This window comes from Ambystoma mexicanum, chromosome 3p (assembly GCF_040938575.1).
Source record: "Ambystoma mexicanum isolate Mex_15411 chromosome 3p, UKY_AmexF1_1, whole genome shotgun sequence".
In the NCBI taxonomy this organism is placed as follows: Eukaryota; Metazoa; Chordata; class Amphibia; order Caudata; family Ambystomatidae; genus Ambystoma; species Ambystoma mexicanum.
Window position 1 is genome coordinate 369,673,500 of NC_090925.1, and position 25,206 is coordinate 369,698,705.

A 25,206-nucleotide genomic window follows, 5' to 3' on the forward strand; every position below is an offset into this window, starting at 1 on the left:
TCCCTGTAGTTCTGGGCCTGCAATAAAACCTTTTAAATAGATCAGCAGCCAGTTTGGGGTTCTTTTCTGTGTCTAGCTTCGAGCTGCTCTGATGGCTCTGCTCTCTGGGCCCTCCCTTTCTGCCTGCCCTACATCTTTTTATATATTTTTTCTTTTATTGTGATTTGGTTTAATACATTTACATAAGAAAAGAAAAAACCTTTTACACATTTCTTGTTTCCTCAATCTTAATTGTTAGGGAGAATTCTCATTCTATGGCTAATTTCCCTTAACTATAGAGTCCCCCAGCAGCTTTGCTGGATTTGAAGGGTTTCTTTTTCCCACTCTTAGGCATTTTTGCTATGTGTGTTCTAGGCTATTTTTGTGTTTAATGTCTATGGGATTTTCTCAACACCATAGGAACCATCTTTATTCAAATGTGTTACACAGCACCCTCCGTGCAGTGACACAGGGGTGTCGTAGCAACCCCCAAACATAGACTCCATACCCTGGGACTGACTACTGTCTCCCTGGGCATGTAAAGTCCCTATTGACTTTACTAATCCATTTTTTGTGAACTAAACCAGTACAACCCATCTTACTATGGAGGTACTGGGAAGGGTTAATAGTTTTTCCCTTATGTTCATTTTCGAGAGGGTACCGTACAGTCCCTCTCTCAAAAGTTTCTGGCTGGTGGCAGTGGTTACTACCATAAATATTCAACCGCAAATATTTTCCTATGGGATTTTCCCATTGTTCGAGGCTACCACATCTTCTGACAGCCTCTAATATACCGCCGGTGTATTTTAATATTCACTTTATTCCGGGAGGTTTTATTTGCCAGAACTTTAATATAACTTCTTTCTCGTGTCTTTCTCTAAACTCCTAACCCAGGTCGGGGATCCTTTGTTCGTCCTTTTGGCGGGCTTCTGCCAAGAAGCCCTCCTTTCGGCGCCACTGATTCTGGGGTGGGTCTGTTGTGTGGGAGGGGGAGTAGGACCCCTGGACAGGGTTGCTTCAGCAACCCATGTTGCACTCCATCCTGATAGGCTGGAGGGTCTCCCGCCAAGATGACCACTCCACTGTGTGAGTGACAGCTAGGCTCTATGAATGGGGCTCTTTTTGCATAAAAGCAGGTTCCTGAGGACTGGAAGCGCAAGACGTCACCACTGGAACTAAGAAGCCGAAGAGGAGAGCAGCCAAAGACATATGCAACGACTGAACAACTGGTGAAGCCCTGCTGCAGTGTCTCACCGCTTTTCTCCACACGGCGAGAGAAGATCTTCATCTGAAAGAGCCTTCTTCCCTTGAGCTGGTGGGGCCAACCAGTTTGCCAATCGCATCCCTGGACCTACCTTGGTCGAATCGCCAGTACCCTGTACTCGGAGGCTGGATAGCCAGGCACCAGTCCATCAGGACCACGATTTAAAGGAGAGTACCTTTTATTCGTTGGGCAGCACCGCGGCTGGTTTCATCCCTGGGTAGTGCAGTAACTCGAACCTTCCTCCCGACGAGAGCCTCTCTTCCTCTGCTGGATCCCCCGAACTGCAGGAACTACCAAGAACAACCGCCACCGCTGGAGCCACTTCTTCATTTTAAAGGTACATTGTTCCGGCAGGCCGTCTTTTCTTCGCGGTACAGCTAAAGGTGTTTTAAATCCTTTACCTACCTGTTGGGTTGGCCGCCCCTCTCTCTTAACATTGTCTTTCACCTTCTGCATCCACCTTTTCAAAATCGTTAACCAAAGACTTGACTGCAGCTACAAGAACATTTTGTTCCTGGGCACTTGCCCTGTACCACTGACTCTGGCACAGGCCTACTGACTCTGGCTAAATTTGTTAGATCTGCCTTCTCTAGATTGCTTCTCAACTAGAACTGTGTTGATGCACCTACTTCTTATAACCGCCCTTTCTTCCCCACTTCTAAACCTTGGGACATGCCATTTCGCTCAGTTTTCATTTAAGTATTTCCTATACTGATGCACTGTCTTGCTTAAACTGGTTCACAAACTTATGGGAAGTGTTGCTAGGGTGTGTAAGAAGATATTTCTGTATAACTTGTGCTTTCCCTCCCTTGTGAGAAATTGCTAGAGTGCCATTTGTGTTTGGTTTGCACTGTGCCGTTTTTCTCAGGTTTCACTCTTGCGCAAACTTGTCTACAATTTAATTAGGGAGTTGTGTATACTTTCTTTGGCCGAATTTAACTTGCTTAATAACTGTGATAGATGTGTTTAACTAGAAGTGTATAAAATAAATATATATATTCTTTTTACTACAAAGCTTTGGTCATTGTTTCCTTGTGCCATAGTACTGAAGGCCTATTGTGTAAACCCTGAATACTGGTCATCTCCCTCGTGAGATAAGTCTGACTGCTCAGCCACAGCTACCAACTAAATCTTTGTGGTACAGACTGATATCAAATGGGATTTATTGCTCTCACCTGTAGTCTTAATCTTCTGTAGTGCTCCCTAAGGGAACTGCACAGGATTCTGCCCAACGACCACAATCGAGCGGGGACCGTTCCCGTAGAGCCTGCCACCTCTGCGTGCGCTTTCAATCTGTACTGTATTGCCCCCTTCTGCTACGAAGAGCTGGTTTACTAGCACCTGGACTTTTTAATCAACCTGTCTCTGGGCTTCCCTTCCTGTTTCCTTCAACCCAAGTATCCGTAGGTTGTTGCGCCTCTACCTGTTCTCCAAATCGTCAATTTTAAGCATGACCTCCTCTTCCCAGAGTTCTATTTCTGACATTCTTGCATCCAATTTCATCTCAGCCATGTCCGCGTCAGTTGGTTATGTTCCAGGTTCTCAACTTTGTTTTCCATCGTGGTCATTCTTCCCGTTAAGTCTGTAAGTAAGTTTGTATATGCCCTCTGAGGGCTTTGATCTCCGCCAGTATGTGTCCAATGTCTTCTTTAGTAGAGAATCTAGACATGTCCATGTCGGCCGGCACTTCCTGTGCAGTATCGGCAACTTTCTTCCCCATAATTCCTTTCCCTCTCGGGGGGTATTCTCCGCTTAGCCCCGAGCCTTAATGTGACTAACGGTGCGTGTTGGACCTCTTGTTCCCGCTGCTGTTCAGACTATGTCGTGCCTGGGCGAGGGCTCCCACTATTTTTGCCTTATAACAATTTTGTGTCAGGTGGCTGGGCTTGGCCTGGTTTGTTCTCCGATGAGGGTAAGTCGCTTCTGTGGCTCCAATGAGCTATTTTCCCCCACTTTGCTATTCTGTCCCATCCTCTTGGAGTGTGTCCGTGCCTTTTGCCAGCCAGTGCCCATGAGGGGGTTCCTCGTTGTTCCTCATGTATCGGGTGGTATGGGGGGCAGTGTCTTGTCCGTTGCATCCCCTTGTCGCCCCTTCCCGCTTTCAAAAGTGTGGAGGGGAGGGGGTACTGCGTCGACTTTGGCATGCACCCCAGCAGTCCCCGTGCAGTGCTTCCATTTTCTTGCACCCTCCTTGGGTAGGTGCTTGCAGGGTTGGCATGGGCCTACACAGGCTCCTGCAGTGATTTTTAAGCTGCTGGGCTCCATAGAGCCATGCATGCGTTCTATTGCGTAGTGTCTTTCCACTGCATGCTGGTGGGGCCTGGCCGGTCCAAAGGTTCTCAATGAATGTTACTGCCTGTGTGTTCTGGGGGCACCTCTTGTCACTAGTATTCAAATTACCCCTTTGGCTCTCCAGCAGTGGTCGGCTCAGGGGGGCCTGGCGGCTGTTCCATGCTAAGCTCAGCCTCCCCGGCCCGTACGCACAGACGTAGTCCTGCTACATAAAATATCCTCCTTCCGCTTTTGTGGGTCTCTTCATGCCCAGCCAGTATTCAGGAATTCGCCCAATGGTTTGGCCCACACCAAATTTGGGCACTCTGTTCCCAGGGCCCCACTGCTTCTGTGGGGCGTACGTTTTCCTTATTTTCACTTTTATCTTTGTTTTGTCTTTATTTTAATGGACCGCCCGTGGCGCCCCCACGTGGCCCCAGGGGAGGGGGTGGACGTACCCGTCTCCTGTTGGGTCCCTGTCTCAGCCGCAGGTTGCCCCGAGCCGCCCGCTCCGGTACCTCTTCTTCCACCAGTGGCTCCTCTGTCTGAGGCCAGGGACTCCTCCCACCTCGCTTTCTGGGCTCTGTCTGTGGCTTTTACACTGCCTCGCTGTTCCGGATCGGGTACTCCTTTCCCCCGCCCGACACACAGCCCGAGCTGCTCAAGGCTCACCCCGCCCTTGTGCAGCGTTTACCCTCCTCGGGGCTGGTTATGCTGGCCGCTGTGCCTGCCTGGCTCTGCAAGTGAACCGCGAGGACCACCGCTGTCCTGAACCCTTTCCGCTGTTGTTCAGCGGGATCCCAGTTTGTGCTGGGTCTTAGTACAGCTGTGCCTCGGGTCGGCTCCTGCCTCGTCGTCAGGCACCGTAGTTGGGCTCGGCCGGTCTGTCACAGGTCCCTGGTGTCCACAGCTGCTGTCCTCAGCGTGCTCTGTCCGCCTCTCAGTCTCCTGCGTACGGCTGCACGGGCTGGCAGGTCTTTCTCTTCTCAAGCTGTGTTGCGCCAGGGGGCCTCCCGGACTTCTGTCTTCTGTTTGCTCTTCACTGGTCATTTCACAACATCCAATTCAGGAATACTGCTCACTGCAACCTTCCGTTCTCGGCCGGTGTACAAAGCTCTGATTCTCTGACGATGGCACTCAGTTTCTTCTCCTTTTTTACCAGAGGGAGCGGAAGCTGCAAATTTAAGCATCCATCTTGTCTCACGCCCCCCGGTGGTCTCCACCACTACATGTTTTAAGGGTGTCGAAGAAGGATGCTGACACAAGGGTGGCATTTTGGTTGGTAAAAGCCTTTATTTATCAAAAAGGAAGAAGCCCTCTCTATCCCCACCTGCCCCAAATTAATACTAAAGGATCTGTCAGAATGTCAGTTGAAATCAAACTCCACCCTCCTGTGTCATAACCTACTTCTATCCCTTATAGTACAACTAAAGATTAAACCACCAGAAAGTTCCTTCTCCAGGAATGACTCCTTCTCCTGGTATTTTGCTGGTATTCCCAGAACTGTTCTTTGGCAAATGTATGCCAGGGGGAATGACTCCCTTCCCTGGCTCGTAGTTTCAGCACACCTTTGACCATTCAACTCTCAGAACCAGGATAATGACTCTGCTCCTGGTAGGTATTGGTTTACACACTCCAGTTTAGTTCACACCAAACCCAGGGGGAATGACTCCCTTCCCCTGGTGTCTCTTGATCAATGGACTTTCTTCAACCTTCAGGACCTGGGGAATGACTTTCTTCTCCTGTTATTGGTCCACTGTGAGAAATCTGAGGGCATTCTCTCATGTATCCCTCTTAGGACCTCCTCTTGGTTAACCGAGAGAGAAACGATGCTACCAGATCTTGACCACGGGGGTGGATCTACGATGGACGATCACCTGAGTGGAGGGTCCTTGGTATTTGGGGGGAGAATGCCCATTGGTGAGACGCAGTATTCCCTACGTCATGATGAAGACCTACAGCATCTTCCCTATAAGTTTATAGTTTATTGCCAACCCTGTGACATTTTTCTTCCTTCAATCTTACAAAGCAAAGCGCAGGGGTCAGAAACAGGCAAAGGGGAAAAATATCTACTCCCTATAACAGCATTCTGGGAGTGGAAAAAAGGGAGAACAATCACGAGAGACATATACTTCCTACTGTAAATCCCAATCCATCAGTTTCCCTCTACTCCCACCAAATTCTAAGAACAAGAGAAGAGCGCCTGACAGCGAGACACGGTACCCCCCCCTTTCCTAGCACTGACTTACCTTCCCTTCCCTCAGCCGACATGGGTTATTTTCGCTCATTTCCTATTCTACCCCAGGAGTCCCCACAAAGTACTGAGAAGAGGAAGAAGCCTCGAAGAGGAATACACACTTCCTATAGAAAACACCACTCTAGTACTGGGACAAAGAAGAGGGATTTGATGGAATACAGAAATGAAGGTCAGGCATGTCCCATTCATTGTACTAACTATGGCCATGCAAAAGAGGCCAAGGACTCTCACCTGAAACCCCTTGACACGGTACAGCTGTATAGAAGGTGGAGCAGACAGCAGAAGGAAGTCGGTCTGGATAGAGCAGCAGGAAGTCCAATCCAGCCTGTGACGAGTCTGTGGAGAGCGAAGCGCCGAGATGCTGAAAAGTTGCAGGGTAAAGCAGTTTTCGGAAGCTTGGCGAGGGAGCCATGTCTCCAGGGAGCCTATGAAGTTGAAAAAGGGAACCATGTTGCGAGTCGGTCCCTTCATTGTGGCATAGAAGTGCTTGTTCTCCTGGGCAAGGAAGCCGACCCAGGAGTGTCTGAGGGCCAGGAGGTGAGAGCCTGACCGCGGGTGTAACAAGCAATATGAGCGGATAAGACATGATATCCAGCTACACGACCTGTGAGTTTCAAGTAAATGCAAGAAGCCTGGTATGCAAGCAAATGAAAGTTGCAAATGAAAGCTGTTGAAATACATTGTATTGCAATGGTCACGTTGTATCGAATCTAGAGACAATGGGCCTGATTACGGGTCTGGCGGTAACCATACCGGTAAAACCGGCAGGTTGCTGCCGAGCCCGTAATGAATTACCGGCGCTCGACTTCCCGGTGCCACCGGGCTATTCCGAGTCTGGCGGCTGGGAAGTCAGGTGCGGGAATTTTGTAATTTCCCATTCCCATTGAGTCCAATAGGACGGAAGCACCGGCACGGTCTGCCCTGTCGGGCAGAGCAGCTCCGGCAAGCAAACCCGTAGTGTGCCGATCCGGTAACAACAGTGCCGGTAGGCTTACGGGCACTGTTGTTACTGAACCGGCACACTCGTAATGAGGCCCAATAAGAGAATAAACGAATGTGATGTGATGTAAGCAATGGACCGCCTGGAAACTAGGTAACAGAGTAGTCGCATATAAGCAAATCATACGCATATGAAGGTCTCTGACAATTGAATGTGAGTTGAAAGTATTACAAGCAAGAACTCGATAAAGAGCTGTTAGAAAACAGCAGAAGAGGGGGGAAGCAGTGAAGTGTGAGCAAAAACATGATCTGGAAATCCCTTTAAAAGGAGAAAGAGGCTACTAGTGGAAGCCTACAAAATCGAATATATGAAAAGGGGTGACAAAGAAAGCAAGTCACCTACCAGTGAATATTTGGACAAAAGGCTTGGGTGAGAAAGAAGCCAAGTTAAGGAACCAGTTAAGAGACTGCAAGGAAAACTGGTTGCGCGACCTGTAGTGGGTGGACCGTGCGGTCTGTCAACTGCGCCAAGACCAGGGAGCCCCAACCACCTGTAACAATTGTTAAAGGAAGCCATGAGTGCTGCGCTTTAAGAAATAAGTGCTTTTGAGCTTGGGGAAGGGAACCCTGAGCTCCTATTGAACATTGTAACAATTGAACCTTGAGGAGAAGTGCTTTTTGAGCTTGGGGAAGAGAACCCTGAGCTCTCGTGGAATGTTATGAAATTAACGGAACATTGAACGTCAAGAACACGTGTGTTTTGGACTTGGGGAAGGGAATCCCAAGGCTAGGTGAATTAGCGGAAACAAGCATATACTAGAACTATATCCTGAATTTGTTGAAGGGAGCCAAAGGTAGCTCCATATTTGTTTTTGGACACTGTTTAGTTAACTATTTTACATCCCTACACTGTGTTTAGTATTAGACGTGATTGCAAGCATAGGTTTTGACACAGATAGATTTTCTGTTTGGACTTACAGACACAGACTTTCCTTAGTTTATTTAGGTAGGGAAAACCCCACCTCAGTTATAGGGCTAGATAGGCGTTAAACCAACCCAAAACTTTCAGCCTCTTCACTAGGAGAATGACTCCCTTCTCCTGATGGTTGAGAGTTCTTTTCCGTATTTATCAACTTGATATTTCTTTTGCCCCCTTCTCATGGAGTTAGCAAAGTCCCAAATCCTTCCCTGGACCTCAGTGGACTTTTCCCTGCCACTGCAATGAGGATGCTTTCCTTGGATGCTTAGTATACTTATGTTGGGGTCCCAGGCCCTCCTCTGGTGGTCAGTGGGCTTGTTGCTGCCACTGCGACGAGGACGTTCTCCTCGGATGCTCGATGCACTGGTGTTGGGGTTCCAGATCTTTTTCAGGTGGTCAGTGGGCTTGTTGCTGGCACTGCGATGACGTTCTCTCTGATGCTCGATTCACTTGTGTTAGTCCCAGACCCTTCTCTGGTGGTCAGTCGGCTTGTTGTACCCACTGTGCTGAGGAAGTTCTGCCCTGATGCTCGATTCACTTGTGTTAGGGTCACAGTCCCTTCTCTGGTGGTCAGTGTGCTTATTGCTGCCACTGTGATGAGGAAGTTCTCCTTTGCTGCCCGGTCCACTCCTCCAAATAGTTTGACTGTTACTACTGGCCAAGTGGAAAGCCGCTCAAGCCTCTCTCTCTCTCTCTCTCTCTCTCTCTCTCTCTCTGTCTCTGTCTCTGTCTCTGTCTCTGTCTCTCTCTCTCTCTCTCTCTCTCTCTCTCCCCCCCTAACGCTGTGTCCCCTCCGGATCTCTCGTACCTCCTGTTACTTTATTTTGGACTTTGGTACACCAACAGGGCTTTCTGGGACTGCCGTGCGTCTCTCAAGCTCTTCTGGCTTCTGTCCTCCGCAGCTCCCCACCGGCTCCGTGCTCTACTGGACTGCGCGGCTCTTTCTTCCTGCTTTGTGTTTGGGCCCACTTCAGCTGGATCCATGGAGAACTCCATCAGCAATTTGCCGGTGTCCTCCGCTCTTCAGCATCCCCAGTCAGCCAATAGGATTTGAAACTCCCACTCTGGTTGTTTTTCACACCTGCTGCCACGCCTGGCTGGGCTTGATCAAGTCTTCAGTCCTTCTTCTCTTCTTATACATTGTTGCCAGTCCTGCCCTGGCAGGTTGTCAAAGTCGTTAATTGTAAGTTGATAGGGGGATCTTCATGCATCCTCGGGGCCACCTTGTATCAGTACTAGCACAGTCAGTAATCTTCATGTCTTCTGTGCTCTTCTTTGTCCTGGTACTTTTTGATTTGGCTGTTTCTCCTACACTACAGAAATACATGGGATTACTCTCAATGAAGTGGCTTGGAATGGAGGGGGGGGATTAGGGCATTAGGGAAGGTTGGGCTGTAATGTTGGCCAACGAGCTGTACCCTAGGTGATAATACTTGTCCCTAGAGGGGGAGTCCCTCCCATGAGGTCCTCCTCCTCTTGCATATAACCACCCCTAGGGAAACTATCAGTTAGCTGCCCCACCTCCCTAGACTTATTGGAAAGGGCCCTTGTGGAGAACATGCACAGTCACACATGCTTGAACACCCGGCCGCACCCACATATCTATCCATGTAGACATAAATGTGAAGCAATGTGTACCCAGGCACACACACCTAGATACCTTTTCACTCAGACATACATACATACATACATACATACACACACTCCCCCTCCCCCTCCCCCTCCCCTGCTCCCTCTCCCGCTCCCTCTCCCGCTCCCTCTCCCCCTCCCCCTCCTCCTCCCCCTCTCCCTCTCCCTCTCCCTCTCCCTCTCTCTCTCCCTCTCCCTCTCTCTCTCTCTCTCTCCCTCCCTCTCCCTCTCCCTCTGGGCAGCAGGCAAAGCACCGGAGCTTTGAGGTAGCCAGGACCGCGTCCACTATTGCTGCAGGCTGCAGTAGGCCCGTGTGGCTAGAATGTCAGGGTCTGGAGGCTGCCAGTCCCCAGAGGTAGTCTGGTATCAAATTGTACTGCCAATGCTCTTGATCACTGGTAAAATCACCCCCACACACCTATAGCCTTCAGGCATTTGCATCTTTCCTGGTGGAGAGCAGTATGTTATGTGAATGTCTTTGGGTATGTTTTTAAAAAGTCATCATGGAGGAGCAGCCTGATTCCCAAGGCGCATCAAGGTTCTCACCTCGTGTTATTCTTTTCTGGCTGATAGAACTCAAATTCTTTCATGGGCCCCTTTTTTACTCTGGTTCAGATGCCCTCACTTGTAGTATTCCCCAGGGTTCCGCATTGTCCACAGTTCTATTTAACATCCATACCCAGCCTCTGGTCAATCTCATCCACTGCCACGGGTTTCATTGTTACTCTTATGCTGATGACACTTTCACTTGGTCCTCTTCCTGTTCCTGTCCCTGTGGTCAAAGATCTGGTGGTGAAGATCGCTTCTTCTCTTTCAATGGAAGCCTAGACCAAGGCTGTCTGTCAATCCGGTCATTCCCATCTTAAAAGTCTGAGGAAAGTTCTGCCTTTCCTCCCTAATTCACTGTATGCATCTGTGGTTGCTGCTCTAGTATTGAGCAGAATTGATTATTGTAATTCACTCTATCCTGCTCATCCCAAATACTTGGTGCACCATTTGCAGCTTTTGCAAAACCTGGCAGCTAGGGTCGCATCTGGCACCCACTTTGGGTCCCATATCTCACCGGCCTTGCACCAGCTTCATTGGCTTACTGTTGAGAAACAGGTCATGTTTAAATCGCTTTGCATTGTGCACCTAGTCTTTATGGGCAATATGCTGAGTTTCTGCAAGCTAAATTCCTGCACTATACGCCAGTTAAATGTTTATTGTCTCAGGATAAGTGCCTGGTCCCGGTACCTCGCTTCAGACTAATGAGAACTGGTGGCCGAGCCTTTTAGAGTTTAGGCGTGCTTTACAAACTTTCAGTTTCTCTAGCTTAGGTCTTTTTCGCTGGTCAGTCTCTGCCTGTTTCTTTCAGCACCAAGATACCATTGGTGATAGAATGCTATAGAAATGAGCATAACATAACATATGTAATTCAGGTCTGTGCTTACCTTTCCCTCTTACGGAGGCTCAATGAGAGACCATAGAAGGTATGCATTGAAAAGCTTGAACCATTGCTTCTTTACAACTGGGGATTATTTTGGGATCCAGCCCACCACCTTGCTTTGCCGTTTTGCCTCATTTTTCACAGTGTTGTATGGGAGAAAGTCCACCATGCCCTTCCACAGAACACCCCTTCCCTCCCCACCCAGTACCACAAATTTAACTTTCTAATATTCCCTTATCCTGCCGTCCCTCCTTAAAACAACCCTTCAAAAAATGCGGCAAAATGGCCATGTCACCAAATGCATTGAAACCACGAGCTGGGCAGGTATCTTATTTGGAGTGGCAGCCAATTAGTTTAAGTTGTCTTTTCCTGTACAGAAGGGGACCAGCTATATGCAAGCTATGGGGGCAACGTGGGGGGTGCAGGCAATGAGAGAAACTGGTGCTGGTATCCCCTTGATATTGCCTAGTGTGCCCACAATGCCACAGATCCGAACTGCTTCCGATGCTTGGCCGCTGTAGATGCACATACACAAGAAGTTGGCATTGTGACATAATTGCCATGGTCCTGCAGTAGCAGATCCAACTGGATGTTTAAATCTGCTAGTGGGTAATGTGAGACAAGAATGGCAACAAGAGAGACACAGGGGGTCATTACGAGGTTGGAGGTAAGGGGTTAACGGCGCCGGTAAAGGTGCTATTAACCCCTTACCGCCGCATTACGAGGTCTTTAGCGGGTCCTGCTAAGGGCGGCTGGTGTTACCAGGCGCCCTTAGTGGGAGTCGCTAAAGGACCAGCATGCTAACAACGGGCCTGTAATTAACGGGCCCGTTGTTAACATAGTCCCCATTCCCACTGAGCCCTATAGGGGCTCGAATGGGGATGGGTTCCTTGAATGGGGAAATACCGGGTCCTCCAAGGTTGGAATGGCCCGGTAATTCCCCATTCAAGGAACCCTGACCCGGTATGCGGTAAGGGGGTAGCCATGGCGCTAATAGTGGCTTTGCTACCTCCAACCTCGTAATGACCCCCACAGACTCAGAAAGTAAGATTTCAAAACCTTTATTTAAAGAAGTTTCAGGGTTGGTGTTATACCTAACTAGTCCTAACTCTAAAGGGGCGTTTCCCTGAAATGATGCTTCTAAGGGCCATCGATGTCTGAAAGTCCAAATAAAAAGTCAGTCTGTCTCTAAACCTATGCTTTTCCTCACTCTATACAACAGAAATGGGTTGGGAGGGGCTCTTTTGTCAAAAATGAAAAGTAGTGGTTCAACAGAAAAATGGGAAAACCCAGGATTGGTTTCCAGTGGCTTTCTTGCCAGGCGTAGTTTTAAGCTTACCAAAAAGAGTTGCAAGATTGCTTGCAAAACCTTCACCACAGGGTCCTTGAAGTATATTCCAATACTTTCAGTGGCTTTGAGTTCCTTGGGGTTCCCTTCCCCAAGCTTCAGTCCTTTCAACACAATAAAGCAAACAAACAAGTCTCCAATTTGGCTGGTCCTCTTAAGGTTCCCTTCCCCAAGTTCAGCCCCCTTCCAGCTTTCAGACACACAGTCAGTTTTATCAGGATGTACTTTGATTTTTTAAGTAGGCCTCTCAGGGTTCCCTTCCCCAAGCACAGGCCTCTTCCAACTTTCAACACAAAACAAAATCACCACAATTCCTTTTAGGAATCTCAGGGTACCCTTCCCCAAGCTTAGGCCCCTCTAGTTCCAAACACAAATTCAGCTGGTCAGGATAGGCCTTATTTACAGCTTTTCTTACACACAGTCTTCCCATGGGGTAGTTTCAGACGCTTTTGAAAACGCAAGTCTATTTGCTTTTCCTTAGCGCAACCACTCGGATCCTTTGCCCCTCTCCTTATTTCTCACTTGCACTTTCCTTGGTACCTTTCATCTTCAGGTGTTTATCATGCATGCTTGCATTGACCTTTATTCCTTTCACTTTGTTGTGCACACCCTTCTGTTTCACTGACATCTGTCTTTGGTCATGCACACTTGCACTTCTTTTTCTTTGCATGCGTCCTTGCACTTTAGACTGCCACTTTCCTTCTCCGTGCCTATATAAAGACCTGAAGGGGGTTGGGGGGATCTGTACGTCTGCCCTCTATATGGCAGAGTAGAGGCACAGAACACCCTAGCCAAGGTTCTCTATATGGTAGCTATGTACGAGCAACCAAGGCGTAAGCTCTCAGGAGGTGATGCAGGCTGGTTCTTAAGTACAGTGAGTCCCCAAGCACCCACAAAGGAATGTCCACACACTATATTATGTGCTAACACAGTTCTTTATATAAAAAATAAGGTTTAGAGATATATACACAATTCAATAACACACGTTGTACTCTGCTAATTCTAATATGACAAATATATACAATATACATGTGGTACAACACTGAGCTATAGATTCCTTTAAAATGCATCAACTGCTAATAGTTATTATGAAGCATAAAAATCATGCAGCAAGGTGTATCAACATAGATCATAATGAAGCAAGGCAGGTTAAGTTAAATAATGGCAGATTTATTTCTTTAGCCATAGAGACACAATTCTAAGTGAGGATACCCCCACCTGAACAACCTGTAATTAAAGTATTAACAAGCCCAGTCCATTAACGTTAAATAAGTCTTGCTTCCTGGTCAAAATGTTCAACCACCCCCAATGTACCTGAGATGGAAGAGTTTCTTCGGCAACGGATCCCTCGATGGTGGACTCCCTTTATTTTTATTTTTTTAAAACCTTTATTTATTCAGCTTGGTAACACAGGAACAGGTGAGTAACATACAAGGCATGTACAATCAGAGCAATGCAGGTAGTACAGACATATAGAGCAAGTTCAAAAACCAGTTTGTACACATGAGGGATACATCCGAGATGGGTGCGGGGCAGGGAGGATGCAGTTCAGGAGGTGGAAGGGGAGTTGTGGGGGGAGAGAACTGGAGATGCAGAGTCTGAAGCAGTATCAGTGGGAGACATGAATGAGCGAAACTTTGACCAAATATCTCTGGGTCTTGAGTGGGCAGGCTGTTGTACAGCCCAGGATTCTTCGGTGTCCGGGGCCCATGGGACCGCACTGAGCCACTGTGCATGGGTAGGTGTGGTAGGCCGGAGCCAGCAGAGTAAAATAGAGCGTACTGCAAGTAGCATGCAGAGGCCAGCCAGTTTCTTGGCGTCTCGGCAGAGCTCAGGAAAGTCATGGAAAAGACACTTCATTGGGGATGGATTGATTGGTGTTCGAGGATAACTGACATATTAAAGCATTTTGCACCCCAGAATTGGGTGAGATGGGGGCAGGACCAGATCATGTGGATATAGCCACCGTTATCACAGCCACACCTGGGGCACCTTGGGAAGAGGTCATTTGAGATATGGTGCAGTCTGTTCGGGTTGTAGTGGTATCTGTGAAGCACCTTGAATTGGATCAGATTAAAGCGGGAGTTGAAGGATACCCCATGAATGCGTGCACACATATGGGCCCACCGTTCGTCGGTCATTTCTAGCCCGAGGTCATCCTCCCAAGCATGTCTTAATTTGGAGAATACAGGGGCCGATCTGGCCTGCACCAGGGTACAGAGTCTGGAAACTTTGCCCCTCATGGGAGTGGGAGAGGATAGCTCCGTAACTGCAGGCTCATCAGGTGGTAGCGCCGGGAAACTGGGGTATTTGTGTTTAAGGATTTTCCAGAGGGATGAGTACTGAAGCCAAGCAGATGGTCTCCGCCTCAGGGACAGTGGGAGGTCAGGCCACTCTATGAAGTTGCCCTGTTCAAAAACGTCCCGGAGCAGTTCATATCCAGCTTCAGCCCACCGGCGAACGATGAGGGGAGGTACGTGTGGGACCTCTGGGAGGAAGTTTCAAAGTGGTAGGTTACCGTAAAAGGGATGGGTGATGCCTAGTAGTTGCCATGTTTTAGATAGGGCCAGAGACGTGCAGGCTGCCGGGTCGAGTGAGTCTAATACCATCGGCATGGGTGTGACAACCAGGGAGTGGATATCACGGTCGCTGACTGATAGCTTTTCGAGTCTGACATGGGGTGGGGTGTCCGATGTGTTAAACCAATATGAAGTATATTGAAGTTGCGACACCAGCCAGTACTTGAGGAAATCAGGAGCACCAAAGCCGCCAACCTCCATTGGGGTGGCTAAGGTCTTAAGTTTAAGCCGGACCACGCCTGAGTGCCAAAGAAGGGTGTTAAGGGTACGAGTCAACACCTGGAAGAAACCGCTGCCCGACCACTGGGGAATATTGGTGAACCTGTACAGGAGCTGGGGCAATACTACCATCTTCAGTATCCCTATCCTGCCCGCAAGTGAAATCGGGCGTTTGCTCCAGCCCAGTGACTTTGCTAACCTGTTCGAATGGGCGAGACACTACTATGCCTAGATAGGTAAAGTTTAACTGGGCTCATGTGAATCAAAGGGCGTCAGGGGGAGGGAGTGTGCAGGCAGTGAGCGGGAAAAGGGTGGATTTAGAACAATTCACTTTGAGACCAGAAATACGTCCAAAGAGGATAATATCTTCCAATATCGGAGCCAAATTGGTGTCAGGGGGAATGGATGAAGAGAAGGGCATCATCAGCATATAGGGACACTATATCCGAGGAACCAGCGGTACGCACGCCTCTGTGTGCATGACATTGGCGAAGCATGTCCGCAAATGGTTCCATCGCTATGGACTAGGGGGGAGAAGGGACAGCCCTGCCTCGTACCGCTAGCTATTTCGAAGAGGGGGGAGCATCGGTCTTCAGTGTGGACCCTGGCTACTGGATTGGAGTAGAGCAGCCTGACCCAGGAAAGGAAGCAGGGGCCGAATTTGCATTTTTCGAGAACCCGCCAGAGATACTTCCACGAGACAGAATCTAAATCTTTTTGCATATCGAGTGTCGCTGCTGCTGCATGGACATTTGGGTTAACCCTGCTTATAATGTTGAAGAGGCGCCTCAAGTTCTAGGAGGTGGAGCGTCCCGGAATTAATCCCGAAAGATCACGGTTAATAATGTGTGGCATGTAGGGGGCAAGGCGTAGAGCTAGTAATTTGATGTAAATCTTGACGTCACCGTTGATAAGGTAAAGTGGACGGTAGGAGCCATATTGAGTGGGGGGTTTGAAGTGTTTGTAGAATTCAACGGGGATGCCGTCTGAACCTGGGGATTTGCCTGATGAGAGTGAGTCTATGGCGTCTGAGAATTCCTCGGGGGTGAATGGATTCTCGAGAGAGCCGATGGTCTCAGGGGAGAGGATCGAAAGGGGGAAGATTATCTAGGTAGGAGTCAATTTCCGATGTCGGGACGCTGTCCTCATTGGCATATAGGGATTCGAAGGAGAGAAATTCGGAGTTAATATCTTGCGGTGACGTGGCCAGGGTTCCATCAGGTCTCTCCACTCCACTCCAGGGATGGGTGGGGTGCCAAACTCTCGGCGGAGAAGCTTGGCCAGAAAGCGGCTTGGGCGTTCACCCCTGCCGTATATCCTCGCAAGGCCCGGGCTGTCCAGGACGGAACCTCAGTTCACGGTCCGCAAGAGAGCGGAATGTGTCAAGTTCCGTACCGGTTGACGCTAGGATTTCCGGAGTTTGATGTAGCGAGCATTGGGCTTCCAGTGCGGACAGCGTGGCTTCGCTTTCAGCATTATCTCTGCGAATTGTTTTAAGGATGCCGTTTTCCTTGGACAGAGCGATACCTCTAATATAATCTTTAAACGACTCCCAGAGGGTGGCCTGTGAGGACACTGTGTTGGTGTTAATTTAGAAGAACTCGTCAATTGCCGTCTCCAACTCAGAGCTGAAGACAGGGTCGAGGAGGGAGTGAGGTTTAGTTCTCCAGTGTCTGATTCTATCGCAATCCGGGCCCCAACACAGGGTTATAGTCACTGGTGAATGATCAGAGATAGTTATGGGAAGGATTGTTAGGTGAGACACATTCCTTGTAAGTATGTCAGACACTAGCCATCTATCAATTCGGGAATAGGTGTCATGCACGGAAGAATAGAAGGAGTAGGAGTGGGAGTCGGCGTAGAGAAGCCTCCATGCATCCACCAAGGCCAGACGGGGGAGAGATGACAGTGTTAGTGTAGGCAGCTTTGGAAAGTTGGTGGGGTCTGGAGCGGATCTATCTAGGTCTACGTCAAATATCGTATTAAAATCACCTCCCCAGAGGATTGGTATTAGCGGGAAACTGTCAAGGAGGGACGTGAGGTGTAAATAGAACTCCGGATAGTCAATGGCGGGTCCATAGATATTTAGCAGAACCACCTCCTTATTCTGCAGGATACCATGGAGTAGCCCATATCTGCCCTGGGGCTCGATCTGTGTAGATATGGAATTAAACTTAAGGCTCCTGTGAATTACGGTCATAACCCTACGGCTTTGGGTAGAGTAGATAGTATAGTACCTTTGAAGGCCCCACACTTTGGCAAATTTTTCACAGTACTCGGTGCAGGAGTGTGTTTCTTGCAGAAACAGAATTTTGACCCCATGGCGTTCGTCCTGAAGCTGTAATTGTCTCATTTTCTTATAGTTTCCCAGACCCCGCACATTCCAGCTCATGAATGTCAAGTTATCCTCAGTTAACAGTCCAGGGGTATTCGGAAGTTACGGGTGGACAGGGTGGTAACACCCATGATCGGTGCACCGCATGACCAGTCCTGCAACAACATCGGATCAATATTGCCATATGCTCTACCTCTTCCGTGGATACCAAGCCTTTTTTAACATAAAACCCAACACCGCCCACCCCCTCTCACATCCCTCCCCCAAACAGAGAAATGACAATCCCATACCCAAACAACCAAATTCAAACCAATGGCATCAACACCGGGGGGGCCTGTGAACTGGCCTGGCGGCAATGCTCCGGCCCGGAAGGCAATTTGAGGATGAACATGGTGCCTAGTAGTGACATCGTGCGCAACCCGGGCAGGACCCTACCCAGGTGGGCAAGACACGGTCAAACAATACACAAACAATTTGCTCAAGGTTGGAGGAGTAGCCTCTCAATCAAACAAATCATGAAAGTACATGGGTTTAACAACAAATATTAGAGGGACATTATAGTAGTGGATGAGCGCTGGAGAGGGGAGTTAGACTAGAGAAGCGCTCAGGAATGGACCCGGAGGCCCACCCTGGGGTTGTGAGGCCACACATTAATTTGTTGATTGCATGTTTCTGGAACCAGAGGGTGTCCCAGGCAGTAAACAATCGACCAAAGGACATTACAGTGACGAATGAGAACCCCAACAGAGAGGTGACTGCATTAAACAATAATTAGCATAGCAATATAACAATAGTGGATGAGCGCTGCAGAGGGGAATTTAACTGGAGAAGCGTCCAATGATGAATTAGAGAGTCTCCCCTCGGTTTATGAGGAGAAACTTAAGGACCAGAACGTACATGTCGTGGGCAAATAGCTCACATAGGCGGGGGACGGCCCCTTCTCACACTCATTCACCAGCTAGACATTTCTGTAGCAAATCGGTGTCCCAGATCATAAACAATCAGCCAAGGAACATAGCATTAACAATGTGTGTTGCAGAAGAGGGTCAGCCGGTGAAGTGTTCATCGATGAATCTGGAGGCCTCCTCAGGGTTTGTGAAAAACTACACCTGGTAAGAGTGTTCAATTCTCAATTTTGCGGGGTATAGCAAGGTCTCACAGCCTCCTCTTCACTGCCAGGAAGGTTTTGCGTCCCCGTTGGACCGCCACCGAGAAATCCGGATATAGATGGATCCTGGCAGCACCCAGAAGGAGTTCTCCCTTGGCTCTCACCGCCCTGAGGAGGGCGTCACGATCACGGAAATTTAGGACTCTGGCTATAATGGGTCATGGTGGTGCGCCCGGCCTGGGCTTTGCAGTGAGGGTACAATGGGCTCTCTCGATTGCAAACTGTGGGGAGAGCTTTGGAGAATCTAGCAATTGTAATAGCATGCGCTCGTCCTCCATAGGTTCCTTTATGCCATCTTTGGGTACTCCGATAATACGCAGGTTGTTACGTCTCGAGCGCGATTCAAGGTTCTCGTTCTTTTTCTCAACGTCGGCAACAAAGAGTGTGGAGATCTCTGCCCTGAGGGAGCTCAAGTTATCCTCGGTGGTACTCACTCATGTCTCGATTTCAGCAACCCGGCCATCGGTCCTCTCTATTTGAGCCTTGGAGGATATAGTGCCGTTCATCTCGTCAAGCTTGCTATGAAGCGTGGTGAACCCCTCACAGATGTATTCCATCATTTTTTGAGAGTCTGCCGGGTCCGAGGTCGATGAGTTGGATGGTTCTTGCTCGGATGCCTCCCCCACCGGCCCCGCCGGGGTTTTTGTAAACATGTTGATCGAGCATTGTTTCTTTCCAGCTCCCTTGGTCATGATTCCAGACGGAGGGTGGGCCCAAAGGCCCAGGAGGCCGGTAGGGTGCCAGGGCAGGTCGGGGGGGTGGAGGGATAGGCCACAGAGGATGGTCAGACGGGCTATTTGAGGCGTTGTGGGCGCCCAGAGGACCTCAGTGTTGAAGTGGAATACAGGGCTGTAGTAGGTTGTGGGGTCTCTGGTCACCGTTGATTGCCAGATCGCGGGACCGGGGGGACCACCAGGGCCAGCAGCAGTGTGAGGGCACAAAGTAGTCAGTGAGTGAATCCACCAGTGCAGACCGCCTTGATGATCCTGGGTGAGGGCCAAGAGCTGGGGATCAGTGTACTGTGACTGAGGTGAAGGAAGCAGTGACTATGGGCACTGATGTAGTTGAATGAATTGGGGAGTCCACTCCTTGTGTCGGAGGGGAAGATGGCTAAGGCACCCAGCACAGTAGACGTGGGCCGCTGAGGGGCAAGCAGGGCACCCGGGGCCAGGCAGTGACACAGCAGACAATGCGGGGGCCCTCGAGGCCCAGGATATTCAGGTAGAGCGGGGGATCCAGTTGGCGCGCGCCGTGGTGGAGGGGACCAACGTAGAGCACCTCCAACCTCAGTTTGTTAGGGCCTGGGGGCCCTTGGCCCCAGCAGGTGTATATGGGCGCAGGAAACGGTAGGCGTAGCACCGCAGCGAAGTCCTCACGCAGGTGTTTCAGTGGAGGATAGTAGGATCCATGCCTGGGGGGAGCCCCGTCCAGGGGCCAGCAATGGGTAAAATATGCCAGCACTTAAGAGGCGCACGGGATGAGGGGACCCAGCGCCCGAGGAGTCTGTTTCCCCCCCCAGCAGCGCCCACCGGGTTGCGTTAAGGGTGGGGGCCCAGTGTGTCTGGTAGAGTAGAGGGACAGCAGAGTGCAGTGCCAGTCGCAGTAGGTGCTGGCAAGAGAGGGCCCAGATGCCGGCCGTGACCTCAGAGAGGGAGGCGGTGTGAGCCGGAGCTGGTGACACTACAGAGCGGGTGGGCAGAGTGACCGGGGACCCGAAGGGACTCACCACAGTTGCCAAGGAGCGGGAACGTCTCCCGAGCAGGCCCCCGGATGAAGAACCCCAGTCCACACCCTCCAGGGGTACTGGGAGACAGCACGCCGCCCAGGCGGGGCGGCGGAGCAGGCCGCTCTGTGTTCGAAAGTGGTCCCCGGGTCCCAGTCAGGGGGCCGATGTCTCCGCACGGGCCTCTGCAGTCCCATAAGGAGTGGGGGAGAGGACAGTGCCGTGCCGCACAGCGCCCCTCTCCCACATCAGGCCCCGGATCCTCAGAGTCAAAGGCACACAACTCTGGAGTGAAGGAGCAGGGCGCAGCAGCGCCAGCTCCCGGCCCGATTTCGACTTGCTAGATCTCCGCAATAGGGCTGATTTGGGAAGCGGCGTTCGGGCAGCACACGCCCTGGTCCTCCAGCAGTTGGATCGGGTAGCTGGCCCAGGATTTGAAAGGGCACCGAAGCAGGATTAAAGCAGGAAGGCGCCACACAGAACGGAGCTCTCAATCAGGCGGCCATCTTCTCTGAGCGCAACAGTCAGGGCTTTCCAAGACCTTGGGAAAACAAGGTAACAGACAATATAAACCAAGAGGCCCCAGCAGCCATCTTGCCTTCTATCAGGAATCCACTGATTCCTATGGCAGGGCTTGGGTATCCCAAAATGGAGGATACTCAGAGCTCCTGTCATGTCAGCATGAAGCTGCCACCAGCCCATGCCCTGCTCTGTGGGAAACACACAGGTGCCCAAAAATATACACCGGGGGTACAGGGTTGTACCCCCACCCATGGGTGCCATAAGGGTATCCCAAAGATCTCTATTCACCACAACCAAAAAAAGGAAGAGCTGCACTATCAGGGGTCCCAACTGGACTCCTGTGCAGTAAACACAGTACACACATGATAAGGGAGTACAGGACAAAGACATGGAGGCCCTGTCCATCCAAAGTATTTCCAGCATCACAGCCTACTCGCACCTTTTCCTTAATTTCGTTTTGGGCCGCTTGCCCTCTCATTACTTTCTTGCCCTTGCATTTCCTCTTTACTTTGCTTCTGTCTGCTTTAACTTTGCACTCAGGCCGCTTGCCCTTTCTTTCAAATCTGTTTGCTTTCTGTCTTTAATTTTTGCGCTGCTCGCGCGCCCCTTTTCTCTTCTGTTACTTTCATTCATTTGCTTTCTCTCTTCCTACTTTCTGCTTCTAAGAACTGTCCCTCTTGCTTTCCGCTTCATGCATTTTATCAGTCTTGCTTTTTTCCTCCCTTTCCAGCTACAACCACCCGCACGCTCCTGAGTTTCTGTTTCTGTCATGCAAAACTCACCGGGTAGTGTAGCTGTGACAAACTTGTCTCTCCATGATGCTTTGGGTTGAGGTCAGGGTCTCACCACCTGCCTCTCAGACACCTTTGGGCCTGGCACACAGCCCAAGGGAACAAGCAATTGCACAGACTCTGCCAGCAGGGTCCCATCTGCCTCGCTCCAGCTCTCAGGAGACATGCTCGCCAGCCACACTGCAGCCCTCCTCGCGCACCGGGCCAGCATTTCAGCAAGGATTGGTGGTGCTTGATCGTATGAAAAGTAACCGCGGCAAACTGACGAAAAAAAAAAACAACCGGCATTGGGGTCACTTTTCATATGATCAAACACCACCACCCCAGCCCCAAATCCCCTTCCCTACTTACCTGCTCGCTCGCCGCCTGATCCGCTTCAACCCTGCCGCGTCAGATCCATCCCTCTATCGCGGGTCAGATCCGACACTGCATGGTCCCTTTTTCTTTTATTTTCTGTTTTTAAAAAAATGTTTTCGTGTCCACCGCCTCCAATATCGCAGAAGCGGGGGACACCCCTGCAACCCCCCAGGCTAATACACACCGAACTTGGGGAGCAGGGGTCTACATGATTAGGTTAAATTTGTGCCTCATCCCATTCATGTCTGAATTTCCACCCACCTGAATACAAAATAATTCTCATCATACCATAAGGTTTCAACAGTTATGGTGTGGACCCTAATACTTATAATATGCTACTTTTCCCTTTGTTTTATAATGTTAATGTTACTCTCTTTGTATTCCATCAGGTGTTGCAGAATCAAGAGAGCCATTTTCATCCAGGTCACTTTGACAAGGAGAGTGAAAGGATATGTCCAGCAAATCAACAAAGCAGGTATTTTATTAAGAATACTTTTGTGGTTTTCAGTTTAGGGCAGAGAAGTTGATGACGAAAGAAAGAGAATGTGAAAAAATAGGATCTTTATCACCAATTACTAAATTGCTTTTTTGATAATTAATACAAGATATCCCTTCCAAACAAGCCTGACCATGACCTCATTCAGGCGATTTCTTTTACCATCAACTGAAAAAAAAGATTGCTTCCAAAACCATAGACAAACGTTTGTCACATGTCCACCAACGCTCTCTCTTCGTCATGTTTTACTCTACAACTTGATTTTCTTTTTCGTAGCACCAATCTGCAAAAGCAGGAAAGAGATGTTCTCCTTTATTTCCCCCTGAAGCAGCAGCTCTCTGTTTCTGAAGAGTGGACATCCATAAGACGTTTAGCTCTGTCTACCTGCTTACGTCCGGCCAAGGCAAAACTGAAAGAACAGCACCCTCTGCAGCACGCTTGACAAAATGTGTTTGCCCTGCTACTAGACTGTATCCAGGCCACTGAATATTGTTGCTCTGAAGTATCGTCAACACTATGTAAAGTTATCCCAATCGTGTTAGTCTGTTTCTGTTAGTCTCCTCTTTTTCCATTGCCCACCTACTCACCCCTATTCACAATATCACTCACCTAGCCCACTTCACTACTCACCCCACCTGCCTTCAACCTCACTCACTACAACATTTACTCAACTACTGATGCATCCACTCACACCAACACTCACACTCATTTGCTTCCATGCTCATGCACCTTCTGTCCACCATGTACTATTCCGGCGTGAGCAGGTGAGTGTGGCGTGTTGCTGCTCCCCCCGAGGGCTTGATTAGTGAATTTGAGGCTTTTCTGGTGCCCCCAGGCCTTACCGTGTCCCCGTTTCTGCAGTGCACCTCCCCGCTCCCACTTCCTCCTTGCCTTCTGCCTCCCGGACTGCCCCTCCATCGTGATTGCCCATTTCTACTCTTACACTGCCTGGCCTTGCTGACACTTCCCTGTGCTCGCCATTTCTATTCCGGCATGGGCAGGTGAGTGTGACGTGTTGCTGCTCCCCCCGAGGATTTGATTAGTGAATATGAGGCTTTTCTGGTGCCCCCAGGCCCTAGCGTGTTCCCGTTTCCCCAGTGTGCCTCCCACTTCCAATTGGCCTCCCTCCTGCGCCTCCCGGACTGCCCCTCCATCGTGGTTGCCCATTTCTACTCTTCCACTGCCTGGCCTTGTCGCCACTGCACTGTACTCGCCGTTTCGATTCCGGCATGAGCAGGTGAGTGTGGCTTGTTGCTGCTCCCCCCCACCCCCTGAGGACTTGATTAATGAATATGAGGCTTTTCTGGTGCCCCCAGTCCCTAGCGTGTCCCCGTTTCCCCAGTGCACCTCCTCGCTCATACTTCCTCCTTGCCTCCCTCCTCCCGGACTGCCCCTCCATTGTGATTGGTTCATTTGCTGGTCTAAACTGACCCCCCAGGACAGCCCTCTGACCAGCAGCCCCTGCGGCTAAGGGCCCCAAGGCAAAGGGTGGCTCCGACAGAGGTGGCTCCATATCGTGTCTGCAGGTGTCAGCTGGGGAAGCCAGTGGCCAGCAGTCAACCATCAACGACTAGTAAGGTAGAAGTGGCCCAGGTGAGTAGAGCCATCACTCTATCCTGAAACCCTGCCACATAGCAACCATACCTACACTAGAATAATTTGAGCCGTCTGCAGTATTTTAAATTGCATTGTGAAACCTAGGCCTTTCTCCCACTATACAGAACTCTTAGACCTAGGTGTGCTGTCTCCTTTGTTAAACTACATTGTGAAAGTACTGCTGTCTTTGGTTTTGTCTTCTTAGCAAAGCGTTCACCTAGCAAACTGTTCTACTACTGTCTTTTTGTTCAGTTGTCTACTATTGTCTCATCTCTCCTCGTCTCGTGCTTCCCTAGTGTTCTGCCTTCCCCTACCCCACCCCTTCCTCCCCTCCCTCCCTCCCCCTTTCCTCTTCTCTCCTCTCCCTACCTACTCTATGGTGCTCTCTGTCTCTCCTATCATTTCTAACTGCTTCTCTATCGACTCGCCTGCTCTCCTCACTAAAACTGGTAGGAAAGAGTTTAAAAAGGACATCCTGGTCTCCAACCCAGGCCTCCCTATCGCTGATATCTATACAAGTGCTCCCTCACCGACATCCTCTTTGTCGTTCCCTCGCCAGTCCTATGGACTCTTCATATGGTCTCTGTGCTTTCTCCTTTCTCTTTTTCTCCCATTAATGGTGGCCCTCTTGGCCTCCTTAAACTCCTCTAAGGTCATCATTAAATCATTAATGTTTACCTGAATGGTACCGTCTTAGTCCAAGGCCCTCAGGCCAAACTTCTCCTCTTTGATAGGCGCTTCCCACGCCTCATCAATTTCCTTTCTTCTCTTACTGTCCCCTCTCTTCCCTCCACGGCTTCCTTGCCTCCCCCTGCTGTCTCCTCCTTGGCTGCCTTGCCCTCTCCTCCTTTCTCTTCTGCCCACCCTCTGGCTTGTTCTACACCTCTGCACGCCGTACCTCTGATTTGAAGGATGGCAACCTTCTCCATATTGCCACTCTCAACTCTCGCTCAGCTGTCAAACACCCCTCTGACATCTGCCGCCTCCTTAAAGAACTTGACCTCAATGTCATTGGTCTCACCGCGAACATGGTTCACGGTCAACTCTGTCACAAGCCTTGACACTCTCCTCCCTGACAGCTACAAGATCCTCTTCACGGCCAGGTCCAATTGTTTTGGAGGGGGTGTAGGCCTAATCTTCCCTGAGTGGATTCCTTCCTCTGTCATTCCTACACAGGCCTAGTACTCTCTATCGAATGCCTCATCTGCAGGCTCTCTCTGGCTCTCCTAGCCATTCCCTTACTGTGGATACCATCAGCCACCTGGTCAGATCTCCTCCTCTCTGAGTGGGCGGGCCTCTCCTCCTCCCTCATGGTCTCAACCACT

The 25,206-nt window shown here is 49.9% G+C and overlaps 1 protein-coding gene across 2 annotated transcripts in view; it reads left to right on the plus strand.

Moving 5' to 3' along the window:
* FAM217B (family with sequence similarity 217 member B) overlaps positions 1 to 25,206 on the plus strand; it is a 300,548-nt gene that overhangs the window by 177,670 nt on the left and 97,672 nt on the right. For both annotated transcript variants that reach the window (XM_069651034.1, XM_069651035.1), the window contains one exon: positions 22,179 to 22,264. In XM_069651034.1, coding sequence (XP_069507135.1) covers positions 22,179 to 22,264 — 86 coding nt within the window. The remainder of the gene's footprint in view (positions 1 to 22,178; positions 22,265 to 25,206) is intronic.